The sequence below is a fragment of the Hyla sarda genome, chromosome 6 (assembly GCF_029499605.1).
Source record: "Hyla sarda isolate aHylSar1 chromosome 6, aHylSar1.hap1, whole genome shotgun sequence".
NCBI classification, from domain to species: domain Eukaryota; kingdom Metazoa; phylum Chordata; class Amphibia; order Anura; family Hylidae; genus Hyla; species Hyla sarda.
Window position 1 is genome coordinate 73,806,699 of NC_079194.1, and position 25,402 is coordinate 73,832,100.

Consider the following 25,402-nt stretch of genomic DNA (forward strand, 5'->3'; position numbering starts at 1 on the left):
AACTAGACATCATGTGACTTTTTATTTTTTTCTACGTGCACATACCCTGTGTCCCCAGCCTGTCTAACATTTGATTGTTAAAACCATATAATGGATCAGTTACTATGAAGAAGATGTAACAGGACTTGCGTTACAGTTTGATAACATTAGTTTTTTTTCCCCTTTTTGTCTCTTCTTTTAGCATTTATACAACCTGGTCCACTTGGATCTTTCTTATAACAAGCTTTCTATACTGGAAGGCGTTCACTCAAAGATTGGGAATATAAAGACACTTAATTTATCTGGAAACCTTCTTGACAACCTCAAAGGACTTAATAAATTGTATTCTCTTGTCAACTTGGATCTTAGCAACAACAAAATCTCTCAGGTATGCATATGTTCCCCCTGCAATATATTTTGTAACTCTTTGGTGTTTACTAAGACTCCTGTTTTTATTCGCCAGTGTTAAAGGGGTACTCCACTGCCTCAGCATCCCCCCAGTCATGACGTCATGGCCACACCCCTCATGATGTCACACCACGCCCCCTCAACGCAAGTCTATGGGAGGGGGCGTGACGCCCCCTCCCATAGACTTGCATTGAGGGGGCGTGGTGTGATGTCACGAGGGGCGTGGTTGTGACATCACGACTCCCTCAATGCTCCGAAAGCTGGGGCAGGGGAGTACCCCTCTAAAGGGGTACTCCGGTGAAAACCTTTTTTCTTTTTAATAAACTGGTGGCAGAAAGTTAAACATACTTGTAAATTACTTCTATTAAAAAATCTTAATCCTTCCTGTACTTATTAGCTGCTGAATAATACAGAGGAAATTCTTTTCTTTTTGGAATGCTCTCTGTTGACATCACAAGCACAGTTCTCTCTGCTGACGTTATTATAATAATAATAACGCTTTATTTATTGTTGTCCTTAGTGGGATTTGAACCCAAGTCCCCAGCACTGCAAGGCAGCAGTGCTAACCACTGAGCCACCATGCTGCCCTTAGCATACATCTGCATTGCATGGTTGCTAAAATGTACAGAGATGACATCACGAGCACAGTGCTCTCTGCTGACATCAGTGTTCCAAAAAGAAAGGAATTTCCTCTGTAGCATTCAGCAGCTAATAAGTACTGGAAGGATTAAGATTTTTTAATAGAAGTAATTTCCAAATATGTTTAACTTTCTGCCACCAGTTGATTTAAAAGAAAAAAGGTTTTCACCGGAGTACCCCTTTAAGTAAAAGCCTGCTCGTGTCAGCTGCACTAGATTTATTAAGAGGTGCATGCATTATTAAATTTTAGTAAATTCAGTGCATGGGAAGACCATGCCCCTTCTGGCTACCCTTCACTTTAAGAACACCTAATGCCAGGTGCAAACATTTTAAAGGGGTATTCCAGGAAAAAACTTAAAAAAAAAAAAATGTTTTATATCAACTGGCTTCAGAAAGTTAAACAGATTTGTAAATTGCTTCTATTAAAAAAATCTTAATCCTTTCAATAATTATCAGCTGCTGAAGTTGAGTTGTTGTTTTCTCTCTGGCAACAGTGCTCTCTACTGACATCTCTGCTTGTCTCGGGAACTGCACAGAGTAGAAGAGGTTTGCTATGGGGATTTGCTTCTAAACTGGACAGTTCCCGAGACAGGTGTCATCAGAGAGCACTTAGACAGAAAAGAATAACTCGACTTCAGAAGCTCATAAGTACTGAAAGGATTAAGATTTTTTTTAATAGAAGTAATTTACAAATCTGTTTAACTTTCTGGAGCCAGTTGATATATAAAAAAAAAAGTTTTTTCCTGGATAACCCTTTGAATTATTTTTCCAAGTAAAGGCTAAATATACGTATATTTGGCAGCTGCCTGCTTTGTATTTGCAGATTTTAGACAGTTGCTCTTTGGGAACCTCAGAACAGGATCCCGCCATGTTGACCATAGCTCAAAAACACCATGGCGCATCGCTGCACAAGCTCTTAAGTTTTGTACAAGTAAATTGATAGCCCCATTACTATTTCATTATTCAAACTGGAATAATTTTTATTTAGGTTGAGGAAATAAAAAATATAGGATGCCTTCCATGCTTGGAGACTGTCAATTTGACTGACAACCCTGTTACCATAGTTCCTGATTATCGGACCAAAGTTCTTGCACAGTTTGGTGATCGAGCTGCCGAGGTAAACTCATGGTCATGTTAAACGTGATGTGTTAAAGGGATGCACTTCATGTATGTTAATAATTTACATAATTCTGAAAAAAAATCCTTAAAGGGGTGTTACAGCTTGTAAAAACATAGATCTCCTATCCACAGGATACGGGATAAGTGTCTGATCATGGGAGGTCTGACAGCCTCCTCTCCCCACTGAGCGCCCTGGCCCCCACCTTTTGGAGACTTGGTGTTTTCGGTAGTAGTAATGCCGCTCAGTCATTCAATGGCTGCCTATAGTGTCCTGTGCTGTCAGTGCTGAGGCTTAGTATGTCTCGGAAGGTGGTGGCCACCAGGAGATCATGGAGGGTCCTAGTCGAACCACCGCGATCAGACACTTATCCTCTCTCCTGTAGATGGGAAATATGTTTTTACAAGCTGGAATACCCCTTTAAAGGGGTACTCCCGTGGAAAACTTTTTTTTTTTTATCAACTGGTGCCATAAAGTTAAACAGATTTGTAAATTACGTCTATTAAAACATTTTAATCCTTCCAATACATTTTATAGGCTGTATACTACAGAGGAAATGCTTTTCTTTTTGGATTTCTCTGATGTCACGACCACAGTGCTCTCTGCTGACATCTGCTGTCCATTTTTGGAACTGTCCAGTGCAGCATATGTTTGCTATGGGGATTTTCTCCTGCTCTGGACAGTTCCAAAAATGGACAGCAGAGGTCAGCAGAGAGCACTGTGGTCATGACATCAGAGAAATCCAAAAAGAAAAGCATTTCCTCTGTAGTATATAGCCCCTAAAAAGTACTGGAAGGATTAAGATTTTTTAATAGAAGTAATTTACAAATCTGTTTAACTTTCCGGAGCCAGTTGATATCTAAAAAAAAGTTTTTGCCTGGAATACCCCTTTAATTTATTTGTCAGCACTTTTTCACTTATCCCCCTTTTTTCCTTTTTCTTTCCCCTCATCTTCTCCTCCCCCCCCCCTTTTTCTCTTCTCCTCCCCTTCTCTCCCCCTTCCTCGTTTATCCCCTTTTTTTTGTTTTTTTTGTTTCATCCCTCCCTTTTCTTCTTCCTTTTATTTTTCTTTCTTTTCTTCTTTATTCCCCCTTTTTATACTTTTTATTTTTCTTCCTTTTCCCCCTATCTGTTTCCCTCTATTCCTTCTTCCCACCTCCACGTTCATTATTCACTTAGTCTTCTCACGTTTCTCAAACATCTCACACGTGCACTTAAGACTCTTATCAACATTATATATGTAGTCACTTTAATGGATTTGCATATACATTTACACGTACTTTCCTTCACAAGTACACAGCCGTTATGTCATTTATGTCTGCGCACATGCGCGTGAAGTATATTTCTTTGTTTACGGGCACAACTGGCTGACATTCACTATGCGCTCCACTTGCGTTCCAGCATGGATCTCACTGTGCATGCGCGAACTTCCGTCTTTCGACGGAATGGCGTTGGCGGACGCGTCAAGTCATTGGACATGCGCAGTGAGATCCAAGATGGCGGCCGCCATGTTAGGGAATGCGCGCATTAAGGTAATCATCTGGGCACCATTATTTGTTTTTTCTGTGATCTGATTGGCAAATGCCTATATAAAAAGACTGCTTGACCACTGTTTATATCACTCCCTGAGGAAGCCTTCACGGCGAAACAACGTTGGGGTCTGACGTGCTATATTGGGTATGTGTATTGTGACGGGGTGACTGTTCCACCTCCTATTCGGGCAAAATTCCTTGCTTATGCCTCTTAGCTGGATTTCGGGTTACCTTGCCTCTCACCTTGGGTTCTCTTCATTGCCCGGTTTTCGGGTGGAACACTCGCCCAATCTGCTTTTTCTTGTACTTTTGTCACCTGGGATATGTGCAATATGTATGAACTGTGGCTATTGCCTTTATGTTAAAGTGTGTATACTGTTTATATCTATTGCATGCTGCACTTTAGTAGCCGTATAGATAGCACCAGTCACTTTAACTAATATATATGCACATCCCCTGTCTTTACATACCAGGTTCATTTAGCAGTCAGTGTATTTTTCTCTTCTGCTTTGCTGCAGTCTCATTTTAATTGTTTTTACTCATGTATGTTCAATAAAGTATCAACTATTTTTCATTAAATTTCCTTTGTTCTGGTGTGTTTTTCGGGTATAACTAGATGGATATTGGCACACCAGCGTGTTACTTAGTATTTTATAGTGCCCTGTATGTTTTGGATTATATATGTATGTGGTCACGTCTGATCTGACCAACTTTACTTCTTGGGAAAACCCCTTAAAGGATTCAGTGTATGTGTACTGTAGAGTTGGACAGTAAGAGATGTATTTTATAATATAAACTGGTTTTATGCACATTATATTATTGAACAGATTGCTGAATGTGTTTTTTTCTTTTTTTACCTTCTTTATAAGGTTTGCTTAGACAGCACCATTACAACGGAAAAGGAGCTGGATACTGTGGAAGTTTTAAAGGCAATCCAAAAAGCAAAGGAAGCAAAAAATAAATTGAATAATGCTGATAAAAAGGTATAAAGAAGATTTTATATCTTCTGTGCACATTCCCAGTATTAAATATGTCACTTTGCACATCGGTACATTGGTAACAATGTACGCCTTCTTACTTTTTACATTTCTTGTTACACAAGTGAAGTTCTATTTTCCCAGACTGTTTTTAAATTGTATATTAACTAGTAACAAGATATGATTTTACTTTTATTAATAAAAAGTATTCTAATCAGTTGTATTTATAGAGAGGGAGTGAGAGACTGGAGGGGAGAACCACAACATTTCTGTGGTATTCTAGTTCTGAAAATGAATGAATGACTTGAAGTTCAAGAAATAAGAATTTTTAACATGAGATGTTGATGATGTATTTTTTATATCATATAGTTGAGTATAATCTTCTGGATTGACAGAGATGAATTCAGCTTTATAATGATTTGTGTGTTTGTGCGTCAGCCCCCGACTGATATATCAGGATTGGTGGATCTGTCATCTCTCCTGACCGGTTTGGTTAGTCCCCCATTTAAACCATGATTTCTGCACATGCCAGAAAAATGTGATGTTCTCAGTGAGGGCTGGTTCACATCACGTTTTCTCCCATACGGGAGCGCATACGGCAGGGGATAGCTAAAACCTCGCGCTCCCGTATGCCTTTCTATACACTCCTGTATGTAATCCATTTCAATGAGCCGGCCGGAGTGAAACGTTCGGTCCAGTCAGCTCATTTTTGCGCCGTATGTGCTTTTTCACCAGACCTAAATCTGTGGTCAACCATGGTTTTAGGTCCGGTTGTAAATGCGCATACGGCACAAAAATGAGCAGACCGGACCGAACGTTTCACTCCGGCCGGCTCATTGAAATTAATTACATACAGAAGCGCATAGAAAGGCATACGGGAGCGCGAGGTTTTAGCTCTCCCCTGCCGTATGCGCTACCGTATGGGAGAAAACGTGATGTGAACCCAGCCCTAAGCCTGTTTTCTTAATAGACCTATCATAGCCTAATAGTGACTTGTCCTGAACATATACAGTGGTCCCTCAAGTTACAATATTAATTGGCTCCAAAATGACCATTGTATGTTAAGACCATACAAAAAAGAGGTAAGGATTAAAGAAAAACAAGTAGATAACTAATAGAGATAGAACAAGTCATTATATATAAAAGTAAGAGAGAGCTGCTGGAAGCTGTAAATCACTGTCTATGTAGAGGACAGGAGCTTCTTCAGGGTCCTGTACAGTACATACAGTGTCCCAAAAAAGTAAAATCGAACCGCCCTTCCCTGGTGTCCAAAGGAGCAGCTAACCCGGTTACAAGTATAAAATAGTACAGAACATGTAGTACCTCCCTGTACTGTAGGGGGCGCTACCAGGCAGCCAGTCCGTGCATGCACTTCAGTAATACAGGTGTTTTACCAGTGAAATGCCCATTCTGATTGGTCTGTTCTTCCGCCCATTGACACATTTTGCAGATCTGGACTGTCCGTAGCATTGTATGTTTAGTATAGTTGCAAGTTGCAATGGTTCAGAAAAGAAAATTGTATTGTAACCTGAGGCCATTGTAAGGTGAGGGAGCACTGTACTGCTCTCAGGAGTTTTAATTTTCCAACAGGCAACAAGGCACAGGTTTAAACACTGGTTTAAAGAGACACCTCAACGACGACTAGAATGGCAACACTTGAGTTGTCAACAAACTAATGCATTTTTTTGAAGAATGACAGAGAAACTGCACAATACAGAAAAAAATTCTCCAAAATGGTTATTTCTTATGAAATATATGTTTTACTAAATCAGACAGGTCTTGAGTCAATAGATCTTCACTGGTCAAATGCCTGCTCTCCAGGGTACATTATTCACACCCCATTCCAGCTCTCTAGCAAACTCAATTGCTAATGAAGTTGCATAATATTGTCCTAATTTTGACAAACCTTTGCAGGTTCTTTAAAGGAAATCTGTCATCAGTGTCACCTGCAGTAACCTGTCAGAACAGCAAGGTATTGCAGGTGACACTGATGACAACGATACTTACCAGGTCCTGTTCCGTGCTGTGGTTCTCTCACAATCTTCCACAGTATCTTTCCTTCTGGAGTTGACTTGGAGCATGGGCAGAGCTTAGTGACGTCACTGCTGGTGTTAGCTAGCAGTTGGACCCAGCAGAGAACAGCAGTGGTGACGTCACTAAGCTCCGCCTATGCTCCACGTTGGCTCCAGAACGGAAGATTGTGGAAGAACCACAGCACGTAATGGGACCAGGTAAGTATCGTTATAATCAGTGTCACCTCCACTACCTGTCTGTAACGACAGGTTAGTGCAGGTGACAGGGATGACAGATTTCCTTTAAGCATCTCAATCATTAGATAAAACTTTTGACTTTTGAGTTGCAGGGACTCGTAAAAAGCTTTTTGATCAGTCAGGATTTAAGTTTGGAGGACCCCCTTCCCATGTCCAAATCACTAGATGTAGCCTGGTGAAGCAGGCGGTAGTAGCACGCTCCACTCCCCAGCTCAGTGCGCTACTACAACACACTTCATTCCGCTATATGTTCAGATCAGTGGGGGAGTCTAAAGTTTTGTATGATAAGGCTTTAATCTATGTGTGTCATATTTTATAACTATTATAGTGCCATTCTATCTAAATGTGTCTATTAAAAGAAATCATGAAGACTTGACTAAGATGGTAATGTGTGAATGCTGTTATTGTTTTATTACTTACTGTATCCTCTGATTTCTCCTGTAATTTTTCTCTTCTATGTTGTGTACATTGATAATATTAGACAAATAAAAAACATAAAACAATGCACATGAGTTTGCGTTTGCTAAAATGAGTTCTTTTTTGGGAAGTGCAGCTCATCTAATGGATCACCTAATGCTGAATACATGATATATTGTGATTGGAGACAGGTAGAAATGTCATAGTTTTCATGAATTCATAGGATACATATGTATAATACAGTAACCCTCATTTGTTTTTTTTGTTAGAGCATTTTCATGGTGTCTTTACACGGGGCGGTAGAATGCCACATGGGAAAGCTGTATTTATTTATTTATTTTTTGCCACAAATTGCCATGGTTTTGTGCTGCCTTTGTTAGTTGCATGTTTTTCACCAATAAAACCTTTTAACCTACAGGAATAGAAAACAGAGATAATTTCTTTCAAATTCAGCCCCACACCTGTCCTCAGGTTGTGTGTAGTATTGCAGTTTGTCTCCATTCACTTTTATTAAAGTGGTACCCCATTGACCAGTGTTCAGAACATTTAGTTCTGAAAGCTGTGGGGGTCGACCACGCCCCTCGTGACATCACGCCACGCCCCCTCAATGCAAGTCTATGGGAGGGGGCGTGGCGCTGACACGCCCCCTCCCATAGACTTGCATTGAGGGGGCGTGGCGTGGTATCACGAGGGTGTGTGGCTTACCCCCTGCAGCACTCACACAGTGTTCGGAATTAAATCTTCCAAACGTTGGCAAGTGGAGGTTCCCTTTAAACTGAGCTGAGAGATTTCTGGGAGGTATCTAAAGCAGACAAGAATTAATAAAGATCTACAATAAAAACCTTGAATTCATATTTTGGGCTAAAGGGGTTATTCGGATACTGGAAATTGTTTATATGTTGGTGGGGCAGCAATGACAATAATAAAAAAATAAATAAAAGAAAAAAATAAAAAACACATACTGTACTTGCCTACCTCGCTCCTTTAAAATTTTCCTGTTCCCCTTTAAACGCTCTGGCCGCTATTTCCGAGACGGAGTCAATCACTGACTGATGCCGGACACCGCTGCAGGTGGTGGTTGGCTGAGCAGGCCATTGGTATTGAGACATGTCCATCACGGAAGTAAAAGCTGGGGCGTTCAGCAGGAGAACGGAAGTTCTAAAAAATATAACATTAATATAATATTTTTAAAACAAAATTCCCTTAGTTATTAGAATAAAATGTTAACACCCCCCCCCCCCCCCCCACCCTTTCCAATTGTCTTTTTTATTTATTTTTTATTATAAAAAATATTTGGTTTTGCCACATGCATTATTGCCATTTTGCCTGTATTGGGCTTTTGTTATTACAGTGGCCAATGGAACCTAAAATACTATGCAGCAAAATAGAATATTGATGCATTGACAGATGCTCTGTAGGCGAAAACTTCCAAATAACTGGCATGATGTTTGACACAGTATAGTTTTATCTTTCTTTATTAGATGCTATGGGGGGAGATTTATCAAAACCTGTGTAGAGAAAGAGCGGTGCAGTTGCCCATAGGAACCAATCAGATGGCTTCTTTTATTTTTAAAGAGGCCTGTGAAAAAAGAAAGAAGCAATCTGGTTGCTATCGACAACTGCACCGCTCTTCCTCTACACAGGTTTTGATAAATCTCCCTTTATATGTGTAATCTGGGTATAGGCATTCTTAAAGGGGAACTCCGGTGGAAAACAATATTTAAACAGATTTGTAAGTTACTTCTATTAAAAAAAAAATATCTTAATTCTTCCAGTATTTATCAGCTGCTGTATACTTCCAGTCTGACCACTGTGCTCTCTGCTGACACCTCTCTCCATACCAGGAACTGTCCAGAGCAGGAGCAAATCCCAATAGCAAACCTCTCCTGCTCTGGACAGTTCCTGACATGGATAGAGGTGGCAGCAGAGAGCATTGTGATCAGACAAAAAAAAAACAACTCAACTTCCTCTAGAGCATACAGCAGCTGATAAGTACTGGAAGGATTAAGATTTTTTTAAATGGAAGTAATTTACAAATCTGTTTAACTTTCTGGCACCAGTTGATTTGAAAAAAAAAAATTTGTTTTCCACCGGAGTACCCCTATAACACAAATCGTCTTCAAAAGGTTTCCTTGAATAAAGTAAAAGGCTAATAAAATGTATTTATATTCCACCAACCTATTTTTTAGCATTTTAGAGTCAAGCAGTAAACCATTCCAGAAAAGCATTCATATCACTTAATAATGCAAAGTGTATAGAATATTAGCAGGGTGCCCTATTTAGTAGAGCAGGCTCCCCCAACCATGACTCGGGAGCCTTGTGCTTCTTTTCCAGGTAAAGGCTGCATTCACATCTCCTTTACACATTACGGGTGCCGGATTCGGCTGGGGGAGGGGCAAACCGGACTTTACCGTACCACAGCCGGACCAGCGCTGAACTCCATTCACTTTAATGAGCCGACCGAAGTTAAACGGTGACTCCGGTAGGCTCATTTTTGACCCGTATGCGGTTTCCTGACCGGACCTAAAACCGTAGTATACTACGGTTTTAGGTCCGGTCACAAAACTGGATACGGGTCAAAAATGAGCCGACTGGAGTCACCGTTTGACTTCGGTCGGCTCATTAAAGTGAATGGAGTTCAGTGCTGGTCCGGCTGTGGTACGGTAAAGTCCGGTTTGCCCCTCCCCCAGCCGAATCTGGCACCCGTAATGTGTAAACGAGATGTTAATGCAGCCAAGGACAGGGGGGTGGATTTATGAAAACCTGTCCAGAGGAAAAGTTGCTGAGTTGCCCATAGCAACCAATCAGATTTGCTTCTTTCCTTTTTAACAAGGCCTCTGCAAAATGAAAGAAGCGATCTGATTGGTTGCTATGGGCAACTTTCCTCTGGACAGGTTTTGATAAATCTCCCCCCTGGGTTTGTATGTCTGAACCATTACCTCTACTGAGTACAAATAAACAAAAATGTCACTTTCCTAATAGAGTTGCTAAGGTGTCAAGATGCCAAACACATCAATGATGGTTGCACATTTGCATTTTGTACAAGTCAAAGGTGTCGCCCCATTTAGAAAACCCATTTTCATATACCATTTTAGTAAATTGGGACTTTAAATTAAGAAGGCTCCCTGGTCGGGATTTTTACCTCTTGGCCATAGTGTCACAGAAGGCCCCCTCACTTTGGTGGACCTGTCTTTTTCTGTATTAGGGTGGGTTCACACCACATTTTTGCAATACAGTTCCCCTATCAAGTTTTTGATTATAAAAACGGATTCCTCAAAACCTGACTAAACTGTATCAAAACGTGTGTACAAATTTTAATCCGCATGCGGTTTGAAAAATGATGTCCGGTTGCATCTGTTTTTTAAGAAAAAAAAAGTATAAGTTTAAAATTTTTAATTCCATTATGAATAAAGTTTCACTTGTTTTATTGAAATTCCAAGAAAAAAAAATGCAAAGTCAAAAACCGTATGGTGAAAACTGGATGGAACCGTACGCACATATACGGTTCCCTTTTTTAACTCCCATGTAGAAAAAAAAAACGTATATGGTTTCCATATGGTTTTTCACCTGGACCAAAAACCGTGGTAGGCTACGGTTTTGGGTACAGGAAAAAAACTGATGAAACCTTACAGGATGCAAAACGGACACAACCTGATGCATCTTTTGGCATACGGTTTTCAATACGGTTCCATACGGTTTTCAAATTGCAAACTTAAACGGGAAATGTATTGCAAAAACCTACTTCTAGGTTTCTCCCCAGATTACAAAAAAGTGGGGAACCATGGAAGTCAGAATCTGTAGACTTTCCCATTACTCACTAGGGGTATTCCAGGAAAAAACTTATTTTTTTTTTTTATTTCAACTGGCTCCAGAAAGTTAAACAGATTTGTAAATTACTTCTATAAAAAAAAATCTTAATCCTTTCAATAATTATCAGCTGCTGAAGTTGAGTTGTTTTCTGTCTGGCAACAGTGCTCTCTGCTGACATCTCTGCTTGTCTCGGGAACTGCACAGAGTAGAAGAGGTTTGCTATGGGGATTTGCTCCTACATTGGACGGTTCCCGAAACACGTGTCATCAGAGAGTACTTAGAAAAGAACAACTCAACTTCAGCAGTTCATAAGTACTGAAAGGATTAAGATTTTTTAATAGAAGTAATTTACAAATCTGTTTAACTTGCTGGAGCCAGTTGAGATATATATATGTACGTGTGTGTGTGTGTGTGTGTGTATATATATATATATGTATGTATGTATATATATATATATATATATATATATATATATATATAATGTGTGTGTGTGTGTATATATATATATATATATATAATGTGTGTGTCTATATGTATGTATGTATATATATATATATATATATATATATATGTGTACATATATATATTTCCTGGATAACGCCTTAAATATGTATGGCATTTTTAATATAATTTTTCATAAATTGCATTTCTTCTGAATTTCTATATAAATAGAAGATCAGAAGAAAGAAACGTCTCTGGTCGCCAGGGCATGATGGGAGGTGTAGTCACGGGCTTATATAGTGACCATCTACCATCAGACTTTCAATATTATTCCTCTCAGACCAGTGGTCTCCACATTGTGGCCACCCAGCTGTTGCAAAACTACAACTCCCAGCATGCCCGGACAGCCAACGGCTGTCCGGGCATGCTGGGAGTTGTAGTTTTGCAACAGCTGTGCAGCCACAGTTTGAAGACCACTACTCTAAGACAATAAGACCCAAACAATACATGTTCTGTTCATATTTCAGTCCTGAAATCCAGATTCTACCCATGAATGAATGCATTTATTATTTCACTGATGTGCAGCCCAGCAAATGACAGCCGGGTTCTTCCTGTAATTGTTGTCTTTCTCAGTGTCGCCTGTTCTTTTTGCTTATTTCATGCTCTCTTATATCACTTTATTTGTCAGATGAGTGACGACTTCCGGCTCACATCTGCCAGCTCTTCTTTTCCTGCAAACGCTTCCTCTTCGCCTCTCTCTCGGCCTGCTATCTCCAGTCAAGGTAATCATGTATGTATCTTTTGGCTCTAGCTATTGCCCTCTATTACTTAGTAACATTTGGGAAATTTCGCCTTTTAAAGGGGTTATCCAGGAAAAAAACTTTTTTTTATAGATCAACTGGCTCCAGAAAGTTAAACAGATTTGTAAATTACTTCTATTAAAAAATCTTAATCCTTTCAGTACTTATGAGCTGATGAAGTTGAGTTATTTTCTGTCTAAGTGCTCTCTGATGACACGTGTCTCGGGAACCGCCCAGTTTAGAAGCATATCCCCATAGCAAACCTCTTCTACTCTGTGCAGTTCCCGAGACAAGCAGAGATGTCAGCAGAGAGCACTGTTGCCAGACAGAAGACAACAACTCAACTTCAGCAGCTGATAATTATTGAAAGGATTAAGATTTTTTTAATAGAAGTCATTTACAAATCTGTTTAACTTTCTGGAGCCAGTTGATATTAAAAATTTTTTTTTTTTTTTCCTGGAGTACCCCTTTAAGTGCCAAACATGTGTATAGAAAATCGCTTAAACAGTAAAGGTATGTTCACACGGTAGTAAAATGTGCAGAATATCTGCCCGGAAAAACCGGCGGACATTCCGCACATTTAAATGGAAACTCTCATTAAAAATTTTTTTGCTATTTGCTTATGGTAAATAAAAAATCTTTCTAATGGACTTTGTTTAAAAAAAAATGAAGTTTTCTATGTTTTATTTGTGTTTAAAAAAGCTGCCACTACTTTTTCTGATGTGGAGCTGCTTTTTGGGCACTGCTGACCTCACCAGACCTCTGACTCGGGCGTATGCATTGCTTTAGTTGTAGGGCCCTGATCCGTTTGAGTTGGCTATTATGAAATGGGTGGAAGATATTCCAGATATGATGGCGGGTTAGTAGCAAGAAGTTACCAAAACCTATTACCCTATGGTGGTTAATGCTAGGGATCTACTTGACTTCGGCAATTTCCAGCTCTGCCATAGCACTGTATTGAGGGGGCGTGTCGGCAGGAGAGATCGAAGGGGGGGTCCCAGCAGTTGGACCCCCGCTATCTGAAACGTATCATGCTTATCCTTTATCCTTAGAATAGGGGATAAGTTTTTCAGGACTGGACTACTCCTTTAATGATCTGGCTTCGGGCTCCCATAGGCGCCTACTCATTAGGTTTCTGTGCACGCAAGGTTCTGATTATGGCCTGGAAAGATACCTCTCCTCCTCCCATCTCGTGGTGATTTAATTTAGGAAAAAGTGGGTGTTTCCCAGCAGGCATAACATCACTGAAGCCTGCTGGGGGACCACTTCCGCCCTCACATGGTTGCAGAGCTGTGATGAATAGAAGACCTCAAGCTCTGTGCGTGTTTCAGTCTGTGCAGATTTCAGTGAGGCTCTCCTTCAGCTGTCAGTCTGTGTGGCTTTCTGTGAGAATCTGTGGAGCTTTTACTTTCTTTGCAGCTGACATTCAAGCTCAGTGCAGAGAAACACTTACTGAGTACAGACTCCTGCCAAGCCAGGAGGAGACCAAACTCACTGTATTAATTGTGGCAGGGAACAGCCCCACCTAGTGGCCATTTTGTATATCTATATATATAAAACTCAATGGCCCTTATTTACTATTGCAAATCCAACCTGTTTTGTCGGGTTGTGCGCCAGATTCTGGCGCATTGCGCTAGAAAATTCTGTCTGCGCCAGAATTTGCGCCAGAAATTCTGTTTGCGGCAGAATTTGTGCCAGAATTGAAAAAACCCCGACTAACTCTCTATTTTGCTAAGAAAAAAATGACCTCTGACCTTGATTGAGAGATCTCTCCCTATACCCAAACCGAGAGAGAGATAAATGAATCATGGCTGTTGGGGGCGGGAGGAAACCACCAGGGGTCCCCTGATTATTTTAGTTCGGTGAACATGAGAGTGATGACAGGTTTTCTTGATCAGCATAGTTTTTTAAGTATTGGAGGAAGACTGAGTACCCAGAGAGAACGCAAGAAACAAACTCCTTGCAGATGTTGGATTTGAACCCCGGATCCAACACTGCAAGGAACATTGCTGACCACTTAGCCACAGAGAATATCGGTGTTAGTCCAACAAAACTGTGTCAGGTTGTGAAAGTACATGTACACTCTAACAGTCGCCTTCAATAATAAAATGATTTTTGTGCTCTCACTGATGTTATTCAGCTGTTACTGAGCTTCCTGAAAGTCTTCTTCATGCTGCACTGATATTTCTCATTCTCAGCATTTCAGGGGGTGGGGAAACAGTACTCACACAGGGATTTCCTTTCTCTTAGTTGTCTGGCCAATCACATGATAGTACTTACTCCTCTCTACTATGCCATGACATAGTGCTGATAAAAGTACAGTGGGCTGAACAAGCTGACACTGTGCTCAGAGATGATTTATACAGGACATCACTATGTGGAAGGGAAGATGGTTCTTGATATGAAAGCAGCACAGAAGGTAAGGGGTTCCACAATGCACTGAACTGCTGATGATAATGATTTAGGATGATAAGCCTTCAGACTGAAGGGACAGAGGGGGAGAACCTTCAGAAGTCAGCACTGTGTTCGTACAGTTGTAGGAACACAAGTATTTACACAGGTGCTCAAAACTATATGGGCGGTCAGAGATTAGAAGGAATACTTGATTTACCTTTTTAAATGGGCACTGTCAGATACAATTACTTTTTATATGTTGTACATCTATGCAAACATTAACCTTCCTAATATACTTCATAAGAAAAATGTATTTCCTTTTTATAAAAAATCATGGCTTTGTCTAAGCTGAAGCACAGGCATGGTCAAGGTCCAGTAAGTGAGGGTGGGTTAGCACTCCTCTGTGCTCTCTCATGTCTGATAGGACAGGAGAGAGCACAGAGGGGTACGATCAGACAGATGGAAAGCACAGAGGAGTGCTAGCCCACCATCACTTACTGGACCTTTTCCATGCCTGTACTTCAGCTTGGACAAAGCCATGATTTCTATAACAAGGAAATAACATTTTCTTATGAAGTATATTTAAAGGTTAATGTTTTGCCAAGATGTACAACATATAAAAAGTTTTTGAATCTGACAGTGCCCAATTAAGGCACAGCATTCACCCTTTGGAGGAGGCAGACAAGCTCACAGATTGACGGTACACAGCTCAGATGCTTTCTCTCTCCTGTCCATAGCACTCCCTCTTCCTGTGTCCTGCCTTTGGTCTCTCTGCTGCTATAGATGGAGGTATGTACAGCAGGTTGCAGGTAAGTAAGACACTTAGTAGCCAAGGCTTTAGTTTTTTTTCTCTGCTGAGGAGTCATTTTTAGTAAATAAAGTTATTTTCAAATGTATTAGAAATCACATAAGTTATCAAATAGGGTAGAGTTGTTTGAAACTACATTGACCTTCCTAAGAAGACCAGTGGGTTTCCTGACCTGTCAGTTTGTCAGGGTTTCCCAACCAAGGTGCCTTCAGCTGTTGCAAAACTACAACAGCCAACAGCTGTCCGGGCATGCTGGGATTTGTAGTTTTGCGACAGCTGGAGGCAGCTTGGTTGGGAAACACTGGTTTAAATAAACACATGCATTCCCCATTAAATAATAATCCTTGCCTATCTCTTCCTATAGCCGTGTTGTGTTTGTCATCTGCCTCTGTGCACTGAGGACAAGCGGGGCTCTGTGCACTGAGGACAAGCGGGGCTCTGTGCACTGAGGACAAGCGGGGCTCTGTGCACTGAGGACAAGCGGGGCTCTGTGCACTGAGGACAAGCGGGGCTCTGTGCACTGAGGACAAGCGGGGCTCTGTGCACTGAGGACAAGCGGGGCTCTGTACAGTGAGGCTCTGTGACACACTTCCGGCTCACACATCAGGAGCCAGGAGCCTGCACAGATCCCTGCTTGTCCTCCCCTTACTTGCTGTATTTGGACTTCTCATAGAGACACACAGACAATAGTTGCAGGGACAGAATTTTTTCACACAAAAATGTGTTATGTTCCCTTTACTTCTTATTCTTTAACTGTCCCTGTCGTTTCAAACAACTTCCCTTCCCCTCTTCCTTGATAGTCTGTGTGATCACAACATATTTGTAAATTACTTAATTAACCAAAAATGACTCCTTACCCCAGGAAAACTGTTTTCAAGTCTTGGCCACTAGGCGTCCCCCTTTTCTACAATCTGCTGTCCAGGTTGTAAAACCATGTGCTCCGTCCAGGAGAACAAGGGACAGAGTCTGAGAAAGTCTGTGCTGTGTACCTGCAAGCTGAGTCACTCTTCTTCCTGAAGATGATCCAAACTGTAGCTCAAAGGTAAATCAAGGCTTCATTTTCATCTCTGCCAGCCTGTTCAGCCCAGTGCACTTTCCCCAGCACTATGGCATAGCTGAATATGTGCTGTGCTGTGATTGACCAGATAAGTAAGGGAAAGGAATTCCATGTATGTGTACTTCTGGTTAATGAAGAGAGTGAGAAGTGAATGTGCCATAATAGCACTGAAATCATCTTCTCACTACTCTAAATGGTTACTCTAACAAATTTATGCAAGTTTATAAAAAAATCTCCTAAAACAACTACGCATTAAATGGTCAGTAACAACAAACCATAAGCTGTCCTATGTGTACATGAAGAGTATCATTACTTAAGACCTATAACTTATCAGATTTCTGTTTCACAGGCCCTTTCTCTAATTTTCAGTTTTTTTTGAGCTAGTGGGTGTAGACTAGATGCTGTGATGCCTCCAATATACAAAACACACACAGTAGACTGGGTCCTGTTTCCCTATATCTCTATAGCACACTCTGGGCAGCAGCAGCACCAATGAGAACATTATAGAGCAGTGCTTAGCAGTGTAAGCTGTGAATCAAGTACTGGAGTGAGAAGAAAGTATCTGTACGGACTCACAGTGCAGAAGCTGCATGCAATTTTGTCTTTTTAGAATTGCTTCCATGCTTTTTTACCATAGAAGTTAAACCGTTACTGTCCCTTCGTAACTTTTGACATGTTTGGTCTGGAATGGTCTGTTCGCTCTGGGAACTGAAACCCCCACTATCACTAGCTATACTCGGGAGAAGCACTGGCCATGACATCACAAGGGGTGTGGCCGACCCCCGGAACTCTAAACACCGAATGCTGTCCAGTGGAGTACCCCTTTAACCTCTTTGAATGGAGTGGGGGTTTAGCATCTGCTTTGCTGCTTCATTCTGTCTCTGAAGGACTGGCAAAGATAGTAAAGTGCACAGCTATCTTTGGCAGTCCCATAGAGAAGGGACGCTTATCACCTATCTTGCAGTCAATGGTGACCCAGTATATGAGTAGTTGGAGAGAGGAACGAGGTTCTCTGCCGCCCCATCAAACAAATTGCCATTTCCTGAAAACCAAAAAACTACAGTAAGGGGTTAAATTGATGTTATTTCTTGGATTTCTGCTTACCAGTCATGAGATGTTACTGTGCATTGTTTGAGGATCCTGAACACAACTAGATCATGAACAATGGCATCATGAAGTCCCTCGTAGTCAGCAGTATTTCTGGTTTTCCCCCTGCATTGTTTTTTTTATAAAAAAAATTTCCTTTGAGACTGAAGACTAAAGAAAGCTGAGGTTGTGCTTCAATGGCAAACGTTAAAATAGACACAGTGGGGGAGATTTATCAAAACCTTTGAAGAGGAAAAAGTGGTGCAGTTGCCTATAGCAACCAATCAGATCGCTTTTTTAATTGAGGCCTTTTTAAAAATGAAAGAAGCAATTTGGTTGCTATGGGCAACTATTCAGCGATTCCTTTGCACGGGTGTTGATTAATCTCCCCCATTTTCCATAGACTCCACATAGAAAGAAAATAGTATGTGCCACTCACCATAGAAACAAAAATATCGATCACATAAGGAAAATATGATGGACTTTTTGCAGCTTAGGGTCGATGCATAGCCTCTTGGAGTATACAGACATAGACACAATTGTTGGTCCCCTTCCGTTAAAGGGGTTATCCAGGAAAAAACTTTTTTTTTAATATATCAGCTGGCTCCAGAAAGTTAAACAGATTTGTAAATTACTTCTGTTAAAAAAATCTTAATCCTTTCAGTACTTATGAGCTGCTGAAGTTGAGTTGTTCTTTTCTGTCTAAGTTCTCTCTAATGACACCTGTCTCGGGAACTGCCTAGTTTAGAAGAAAATCCCCATAGCAAACCTCTTCTACTCTGTGCAGTTCCCGAGACAAGCAGAGATGTCAGCAGAGAGCACTGTTGCCAGACAGAAAACAACAACTCAACTTCAGGAGCTGATAATTATTGAAAGGATTAAGATTTTTTTATAGAATTAATTTACAAATCTGTTTAACTTTCTGGAGCTCAACAGAATAATTTTAAAAAACAAAATAATAAACTGTCCTGGACAAAATGATGGTTCCTGATCGAGATGAGTGAATTTACAGTAATTCGATTCGTCACGAACTTCTCGGCTCGGCAGTTGATGACTTATCCTGCATAAATGAGTTCAGCTTTCAGGTGCTCCGGTGGGCTGGAGACTCTCTCCTAGGACTGTATCTACCTTTTCCAGCCACCGGAGCACCTGAAAGCTGAACTAATTTATACAGGATAAAGTCAGCAAACACCGGGCCGCGAGGTTCGTGACGAATCGAATCACTGTAGGTTCACTCATCTCTAGTTCCTGACCTTTTTTTTTTTTTTTTTTTTCTAGTTCCTGACCTTAATATTTTGTTGCACAATTTTTTGACACAGTTTCTGCAATCCAGTGATTTTTGTAAGGGCTCGTCTACACTGTGGACTGTCAGCCTGCGGGATTCCGCTTGCAGCAGAGCCCCATTGTATTTAATGGGATTCTGCTGGTCTGTGCATACTGTGCATTGCAGTCTAAGAGAAGGGCGTTCTTCCGTGCAGTCCTACCATCTGCAAGCAGAATTCCGCCAGCTGACTGTCTCCGCAGTATGGACGAGCCTTAAAGGGGTACTCCAGTGGAAATCTTTTTTTTTTTTTAATCAACTGGTGCCAGAAAGTTAAACAGATTTGTACATTACTTCTATTAAAAAATTTAATCCTTCCAGTACTTTTTTGTAGCTGTATGCTACAGAGGAAATTCTTTACTTTTTGAATTTCTTTTTTGTCTTGTCCACAGTGCTCTCTGATGACACCTGATGCCCGTATTAGGAACTGTCCAGAGCAGGAGAAAATCCTCATAGCAAACCTATGCTGCTCCTGACATGGACAGAGGTGTCAGCAGTTCCTGACACGGACAGAGGTGTCAGCAGAGCACTGTGGCCAATACAAAAATGAAATTCAAAAAGAAAAGAATTTCCTCTGTATAATACAGCAGCTGATAAGTACTGGAAGGATTAAGATTTTTTAATGGAAGTAATTTACAAATCTTTTTAACTTTCTGGCACCAGTTCAAAAAAAAAAAAAAAAAAAAAAAAAAAAAAGTTTCCACCGGAGCACCCCTTTAACTCTCAATGACACTTCTGCACTTGACTCCAGGTATCTTAACAAGAGACTGTTCCAGCTGTCTCAGTTGTGAAGGAGTCTTCTCCAGACTGCAGGTATCTTGACCCACTCCTCATAAGATTCTGCTCCAGCTGTCTCAGGTGTGAAGGTGTCTTCTCCAGACTGCCAGTATCTTGGCCCACTCCTCATAAGATACTGCTCCAGCTGTCTCAGATGTGAAGGTGTCTTCTCCAGACTGCAGGTATCTTGACCCACTCCCCATAAGATCCTGCTCCAGCTGTCTCAGGTGTGAAGGTGTCTTCTCCAGACTGCAGGTATCTTTTACTCCCCATAAGATCCTGCTCCAGCTGTCTCAGGTGTGAAGGTGTCTTCTCCAGACTGCAGGTATCTTGGCTCACTCCTCATAAGATCCTGCTCCAGCTGTTTCAGGTGTGAAGGTGTTTTCTCCAGACAGCAGGTATCTTGGTCCACTCCTCATAAGATGATACTCCAGCTGTCTCAGGTGTGAAGGTGTCTTCTCCAGACTGCAGGTTTCTTGGCCCACTCCTCATACGATCCTGCTCCAGCTGTCTCAGGTGTAAAGGTGTCTTCTCCAGACTGCAGGTATCTTGGCCCGCTCCTCATAAGATCCTCCTCCAGCTGTCTCAGGTGTGAAGGTGTCTTCTCCAGACTGCAGGTATCTTGGCCCACTCCTCATAAGATGCTACTTCTACAGATGTTATATAGGATTTTGAAAGGAAGTGAAACCTGAGACAGCTGGAGCAGGATCTTAGGAGGAGTGGGCCAAGATACCTGCAGTCCTGAGAAGACACCTTCACACCTGAGACAGCTTGAGGAGGATCTTATGAGGAGTGGGCCAAGAAACCTGCAGTCTGGAGAAGACCTCTTCACACCTGAGACAGCTGGAGCAGGATCTTATGAGGAGAGGGCCAAGATAATTGCAGTCTGGAGAAGACTCCTTCACACCTGAGAGAACTGAAGCAGGATCTTATGAGGAGTGGGCCAAGATACCTGCAGTCTGGAGAAGACACCTCTACACCTGAGACAGCTGGAGCAGGATCTTATGAGGAGTGGGCCAAGATACCTGCAGTCTGGAGAAGACACCTCTACACCTGAGACAGCTGGAGAAGGATCTTATGAGGAGTGGGCCAAGATACCTGCAGTCCTGAGAAGACACCTTTACACCTGAGACAGTTGGAGGAGGATCTTATGAGGAGTGGGCCAAGATACCTGCAGTCTGGAGAAGACACCTCTACACCTGAGACAGCTGGAGCAGGATTTTATGAGGAGTGGGCCAAGATACCTGCAGTCTGGAGAAGACACCTCTACACCTAAGACAGCTGGAGCAGTATCTTATGAGGAGTAAAAGATACCTGCAGTCTGGAGAAGACATCTTCACACCTGAGACAGCTGGAGGAGGATCTTATGAAGAGTGAGCCAAGATACCTGCAGTCTGGAGAAGACACCTTCACACCTGAGACAGCTGGAGCAGGATCTTATGAGGAGTAAAAGATACCGGCAGTCTGGAGAAGACACCTTCACACCTGAGACAGCTGGAGTAGGATCTTATGAGGAGAGGGCCAAGATACCTGCAGTCTGCAGAAGACACCTCTACACCTGAGACAGCTGGGGCAGGATCTTATGAGGAGTACAAGATACCTGCAGTCTGGAGAAGACACCTTCACACCTGAGACAGCTGGAGAAGGATCTTATGAGGAGTAAAACATACCGGCAGTCTGGAGAAGACACCTTCACACCTGAGACAGCTGGAGAAGGATCTTATGAGGAGTGGGCCAAGATACCTGCAGTCTGGAGAAGACACCTTCACACCTGAGACAGCTGGAGCAGGTTCTTATGAGGAGTAAAAGATACCGGCAGTCTGGAGAAGACACCTTCACATCTGAGACAGTTGGGGCAGGATCTTATGAGGAGTACAAGATACCTGCAGTCTGGAGAAGACACCTTCACACCTGAGACAGCTGGAGCAGGATCTTATGAGGAGTAAAAGATACCGGCAGTCTGGAGAAGACACCTTCACACCTGAGACAGCTGGAGAAGGATCTTATGAGGAGTGGGCCAAGATACCTGCAGTCTGGAGAAGACACCTTCACACCTGAGACAGCTGGAGTAGGATCTTATGAGGAGAGAGCCAAGATACCTGCAGTCTGCAGAAGACACCTCTACACCTGAGACAGCTGGAGGAGGATCTTATGAAGAGTGAGCCAAGATACCTGGAGACAAGTGCAGAAGTCTCATTGAGAGTTACAGAAATCACATGACTGCAGTTTTCGTCAGGTTATTTTCAGTAAATTGTAGAAGGATATTTATGATCCTGTGATCAGTGCCACGTATTATTTTCTTTCTAGGTGTATAAAACAATGTTCTATTTAATTCATTGCTACTGTTCTGTTCTTCTGTTTATTTTTCTGTAGTGTCCAGGATGTTTTTCTTAGAAATGATTCATCATTTTGTGTTCCTTAGACCAGTCCTCAGTCAGCCAATTCTCCTGTAGCATGACACACATTGACTGCCCGGGTTCACAGCAACAATGCGGAGTTCAACATTCCATACATGATGGGGGACAACACACAGAGGTGATATTCTGGACACATTCTAGTATAACACACTTGTCACAATATTTCTTTATCTTGTCTTATATGTGCATGTCACATGGAAAACACTCGCTCTCTAATAGCTATGTACTGTTCTTCAAGGCTTCTCCATGATGTCTTGTCAGCCATTCAGCCTATCGTTTGTGTTGCCTTTTCTTCTAATCGAATGATGTCCTAATCTCCTCTGCGATGTATGCCAAATAACATGCCAGACGTGAAAGCAATATATTGGCCTTGCATGATGCGTATAAAACATATGTAAAATAGCAATCGATTGTTGTCCTGTTCTCCTCTTTGATGTATTCCTAGGCACCGGACGTGACAGCAGTACATTGGCATTGCATGATGCATATAAAACACATGGAAACTATACATGTTCTGTTGTTGGGATTAGGTACCATCTTCTTTGTGATAGCAGTTTGTTAGTACTGTGCCGTGGTGACTTTACTATGTCTTCATTTCAGCAAACTACATCTTATGAATCTTTGCCAGAAAGCAACAAAAATCTTAACGTGATCAGGTGAGTTTTTCATATGAAATTACTTACAGTAGTCTTCACATTTGAAAGCTTAAAGGCGTTATCCAGGAAAAACTTTTATATATATATATATATATATATATATATATATTTATATATATATATTTATAAAAATCAACTGGCTCCAGAAAGTTAAAAAGATTTGTAAATTACTTCTATTAAAAAATCTTAATCCTTTCAGTACTTATGAGCTGCTGAAGTTGAGTTGTTGTTTTCTAAGTGCTCTCTGATGACACCCGTCTTGGAAACTGTCCAGAGTAGAAGCAAATCCACAAAGCTAACTTATTCTACTCTGTGCAGTTCCCGAGACAAGCAGAGATGTCAGCAGAGAGCACTTCAGCAGCTGATAATTATTGGAAGGATTAAGATTTTTTTAATAGAAGTAATTAAAAAAATTAGACAGTTGATATAAAAAAAATTTTTTTTTTCTTACTGGAATCTTTAAGCTTTCAAATGTGAAGACTGCTGTAAGGGGTTTTCCGAAAATTAAATTTTTTTCAAACCCCTTAGAACTTGGTAAAATAGCAAACAATAAATAAATAAAATCATACTTTACCCATTGCAATACATTTGGATTGTCTACGTCAGTGTTTCCCAGCCAGGGTGCCTCCAACTGTTGCAAAACTACAACTCCCAGCATGCCCGGACAGCCGAAGGATGTCCGGGCATGCTGGGAGTTGTAGTTTTGCAACAGCTGGAGGCACCCTGGTTGGGAAACACTGGTCTACTTCCTGGCCCCACTTTACAAGAGACATGGCTGCAGTGGTGACCTGCTAAAGCCAGTGATTGGCTACAGAGGTCACATGTCATATGTTGAGAGACCAACTTTTACTCCAGTGTAATTTGGTTGCATGCCTCTTAACAAGTTTGGTGCATCTTTGCCTCTGTCTGTGCTTCAGACGTTAACATTTACACCAAAGTAAATGCAAATTTCTGGTCAAGTTGCAGGAGGCCATACCCACTATTGTTAAACCCGTCCACTTTAGTAGGAAGCTATTTTTTTTTAACAAATATGGCATGCACCAAAATATGTGACTTTTTTATGCCACTAAACTGGTGGAAAATGATTAATAAATTCTGCTCAAAATGTATGTGCCTTTCTGTTCTGCTGTAAACCTAAAGGGGGTTTCCTGCTAGGGCCAATCAGTAGTTAAAGGGGTACTCCGGTGGGAAACTTTATTTTTTTTAAAAATGTTAAATGAACTTGTGCCTGAAAGTTAAACATATTTGTAAAAACTTCTGTTATAAAATCTTTACCATTCCAGTACTTATTAGCAGCTGTATGCTCCAGAGGAAATTCTTTTCTTTTTTAATTTCTTTTTTGTCTTGTCCACAGTGCTCTCTGCTGACACCTCTGTCCGTGTCAGTAACTGTCCAGAGCAGCATGGGTTTGCAATGGGGATTTTCTCCTGCTCCGGACAGTTCCTTGAATGGACAGAGGTGTCAGCAGAGAGCACTGTGGACAAGACAAAAAAGAAATAGCATGTAGCATACAGCTGCTAATAAGTACTGGCAGGGTAACGATTTTTAAATAGAAGTAATTTACAAATCTGTTTAACTTTCTGGCACTAGTTGATTTAAAAAAAAAAAAAAAAAATGTTTTCCACCGGAGTACCCCTTTAATGACCACACATATATTTTGTATTTCTGTTTGCCTACTTGATTGCTAAGACTTATATCACCGCAGTACTTTAGTGGTCAAAGTTACAGAGTTAAATCCTGCTCTTCTACATGGTATGTGATGTCAGTGCAATAGCACTTACTGACTGCATTAAAGGGGTACTCCAGAGAGAGAGAGAAAAAATATTTAAAATCAGCTGGTGCCAGAAAGTTATACCAATTTGGAAATTATTTCTGTTTAAAAATCCTTTCAGTACTTATCAGGAAGTTATGTTGTTCTTTCAAGTCTAACCACATTGCACTCTGCTGCCACCTCTGTCCAGATCAGAAACTGTCCTTTGCAGGAGAGGTTTGCTATAGGGATTTGCTCCTGCTCTTGACAGTTCCTAAAACAGTGACATCAGTGAGCATTGTGGTCAGACTGGAAATAACTACACAGCTTTCTCTATAGCATACAGCAGCTGATAAGTACTTTAAGGATTAAGATTTTTAAATTACAAATCTGTATTACTTTCTGGCACCATTTTAATTAAAAAAATAATAATTTCATCTGAAGAACCCCTTTAAGCCTGTCTGCCGCTCCCCCTCCTTGCCCCCCGAGCCTAGTACTCACACTGCTTTTTAAAATAGAGTTTTTGACCACCTGGCCACTTAAGGAAAAGTAAAGCCAAATTGGGAATTTCCAATATATTGGGAAAAAACTTGCATAATTCACTTGCAGTGTGAATTTTAAACACAATCATTTTTGGTTGCTGATACATTTTAGACTTTTAGGGTCTATTCAGACTACAGGATCCTGTGGATATTTGATGCACAGGATTTGAAGCTGTGTTCAGTCAATTAATTTAGAAATTTACA

General features: G+C 41.1%; 1 protein-coding gene across 5 annotated transcripts in view; it reads left to right on the forward strand.

Moving 5' to 3' along the window:
* NISCH (nischarin) overlaps nt 1-25,402 on the forward strand; it is an 85,104-nt gene that overhangs the window by 30,258 nt on the left and 29,444 nt on the right. For 2 of the 5 annotated variants that reach the window (XM_056524137.1, XM_056524136.1), the window contains exons 10-15: nt 182-367; nt 2,015-2,143; nt 4,545-4,658; nt 12,279-12,372; nt 22,256-22,368; nt 22,851-22,906. In XM_056524137.1, the coding sequence (XP_056380112.1) occupies nt 182-367; nt 2,015-2,143; nt 4,545-4,658; nt 12,279-12,372; nt 22,256-22,368; nt 22,851-22,906 (692 nt within the window). Of the gene's footprint in view, nt 1-181; nt 368-2,014; nt 2,144-4,544; nt 4,659-12,278; nt 12,381-22,255; nt 22,369-22,850; nt 22,907-25,402 lie in introns of those variants that run through there. The other 3 variants (XR_008844891.1, XM_056524138.1, XM_056524139.1) reach the window with 3 other exon arrangements.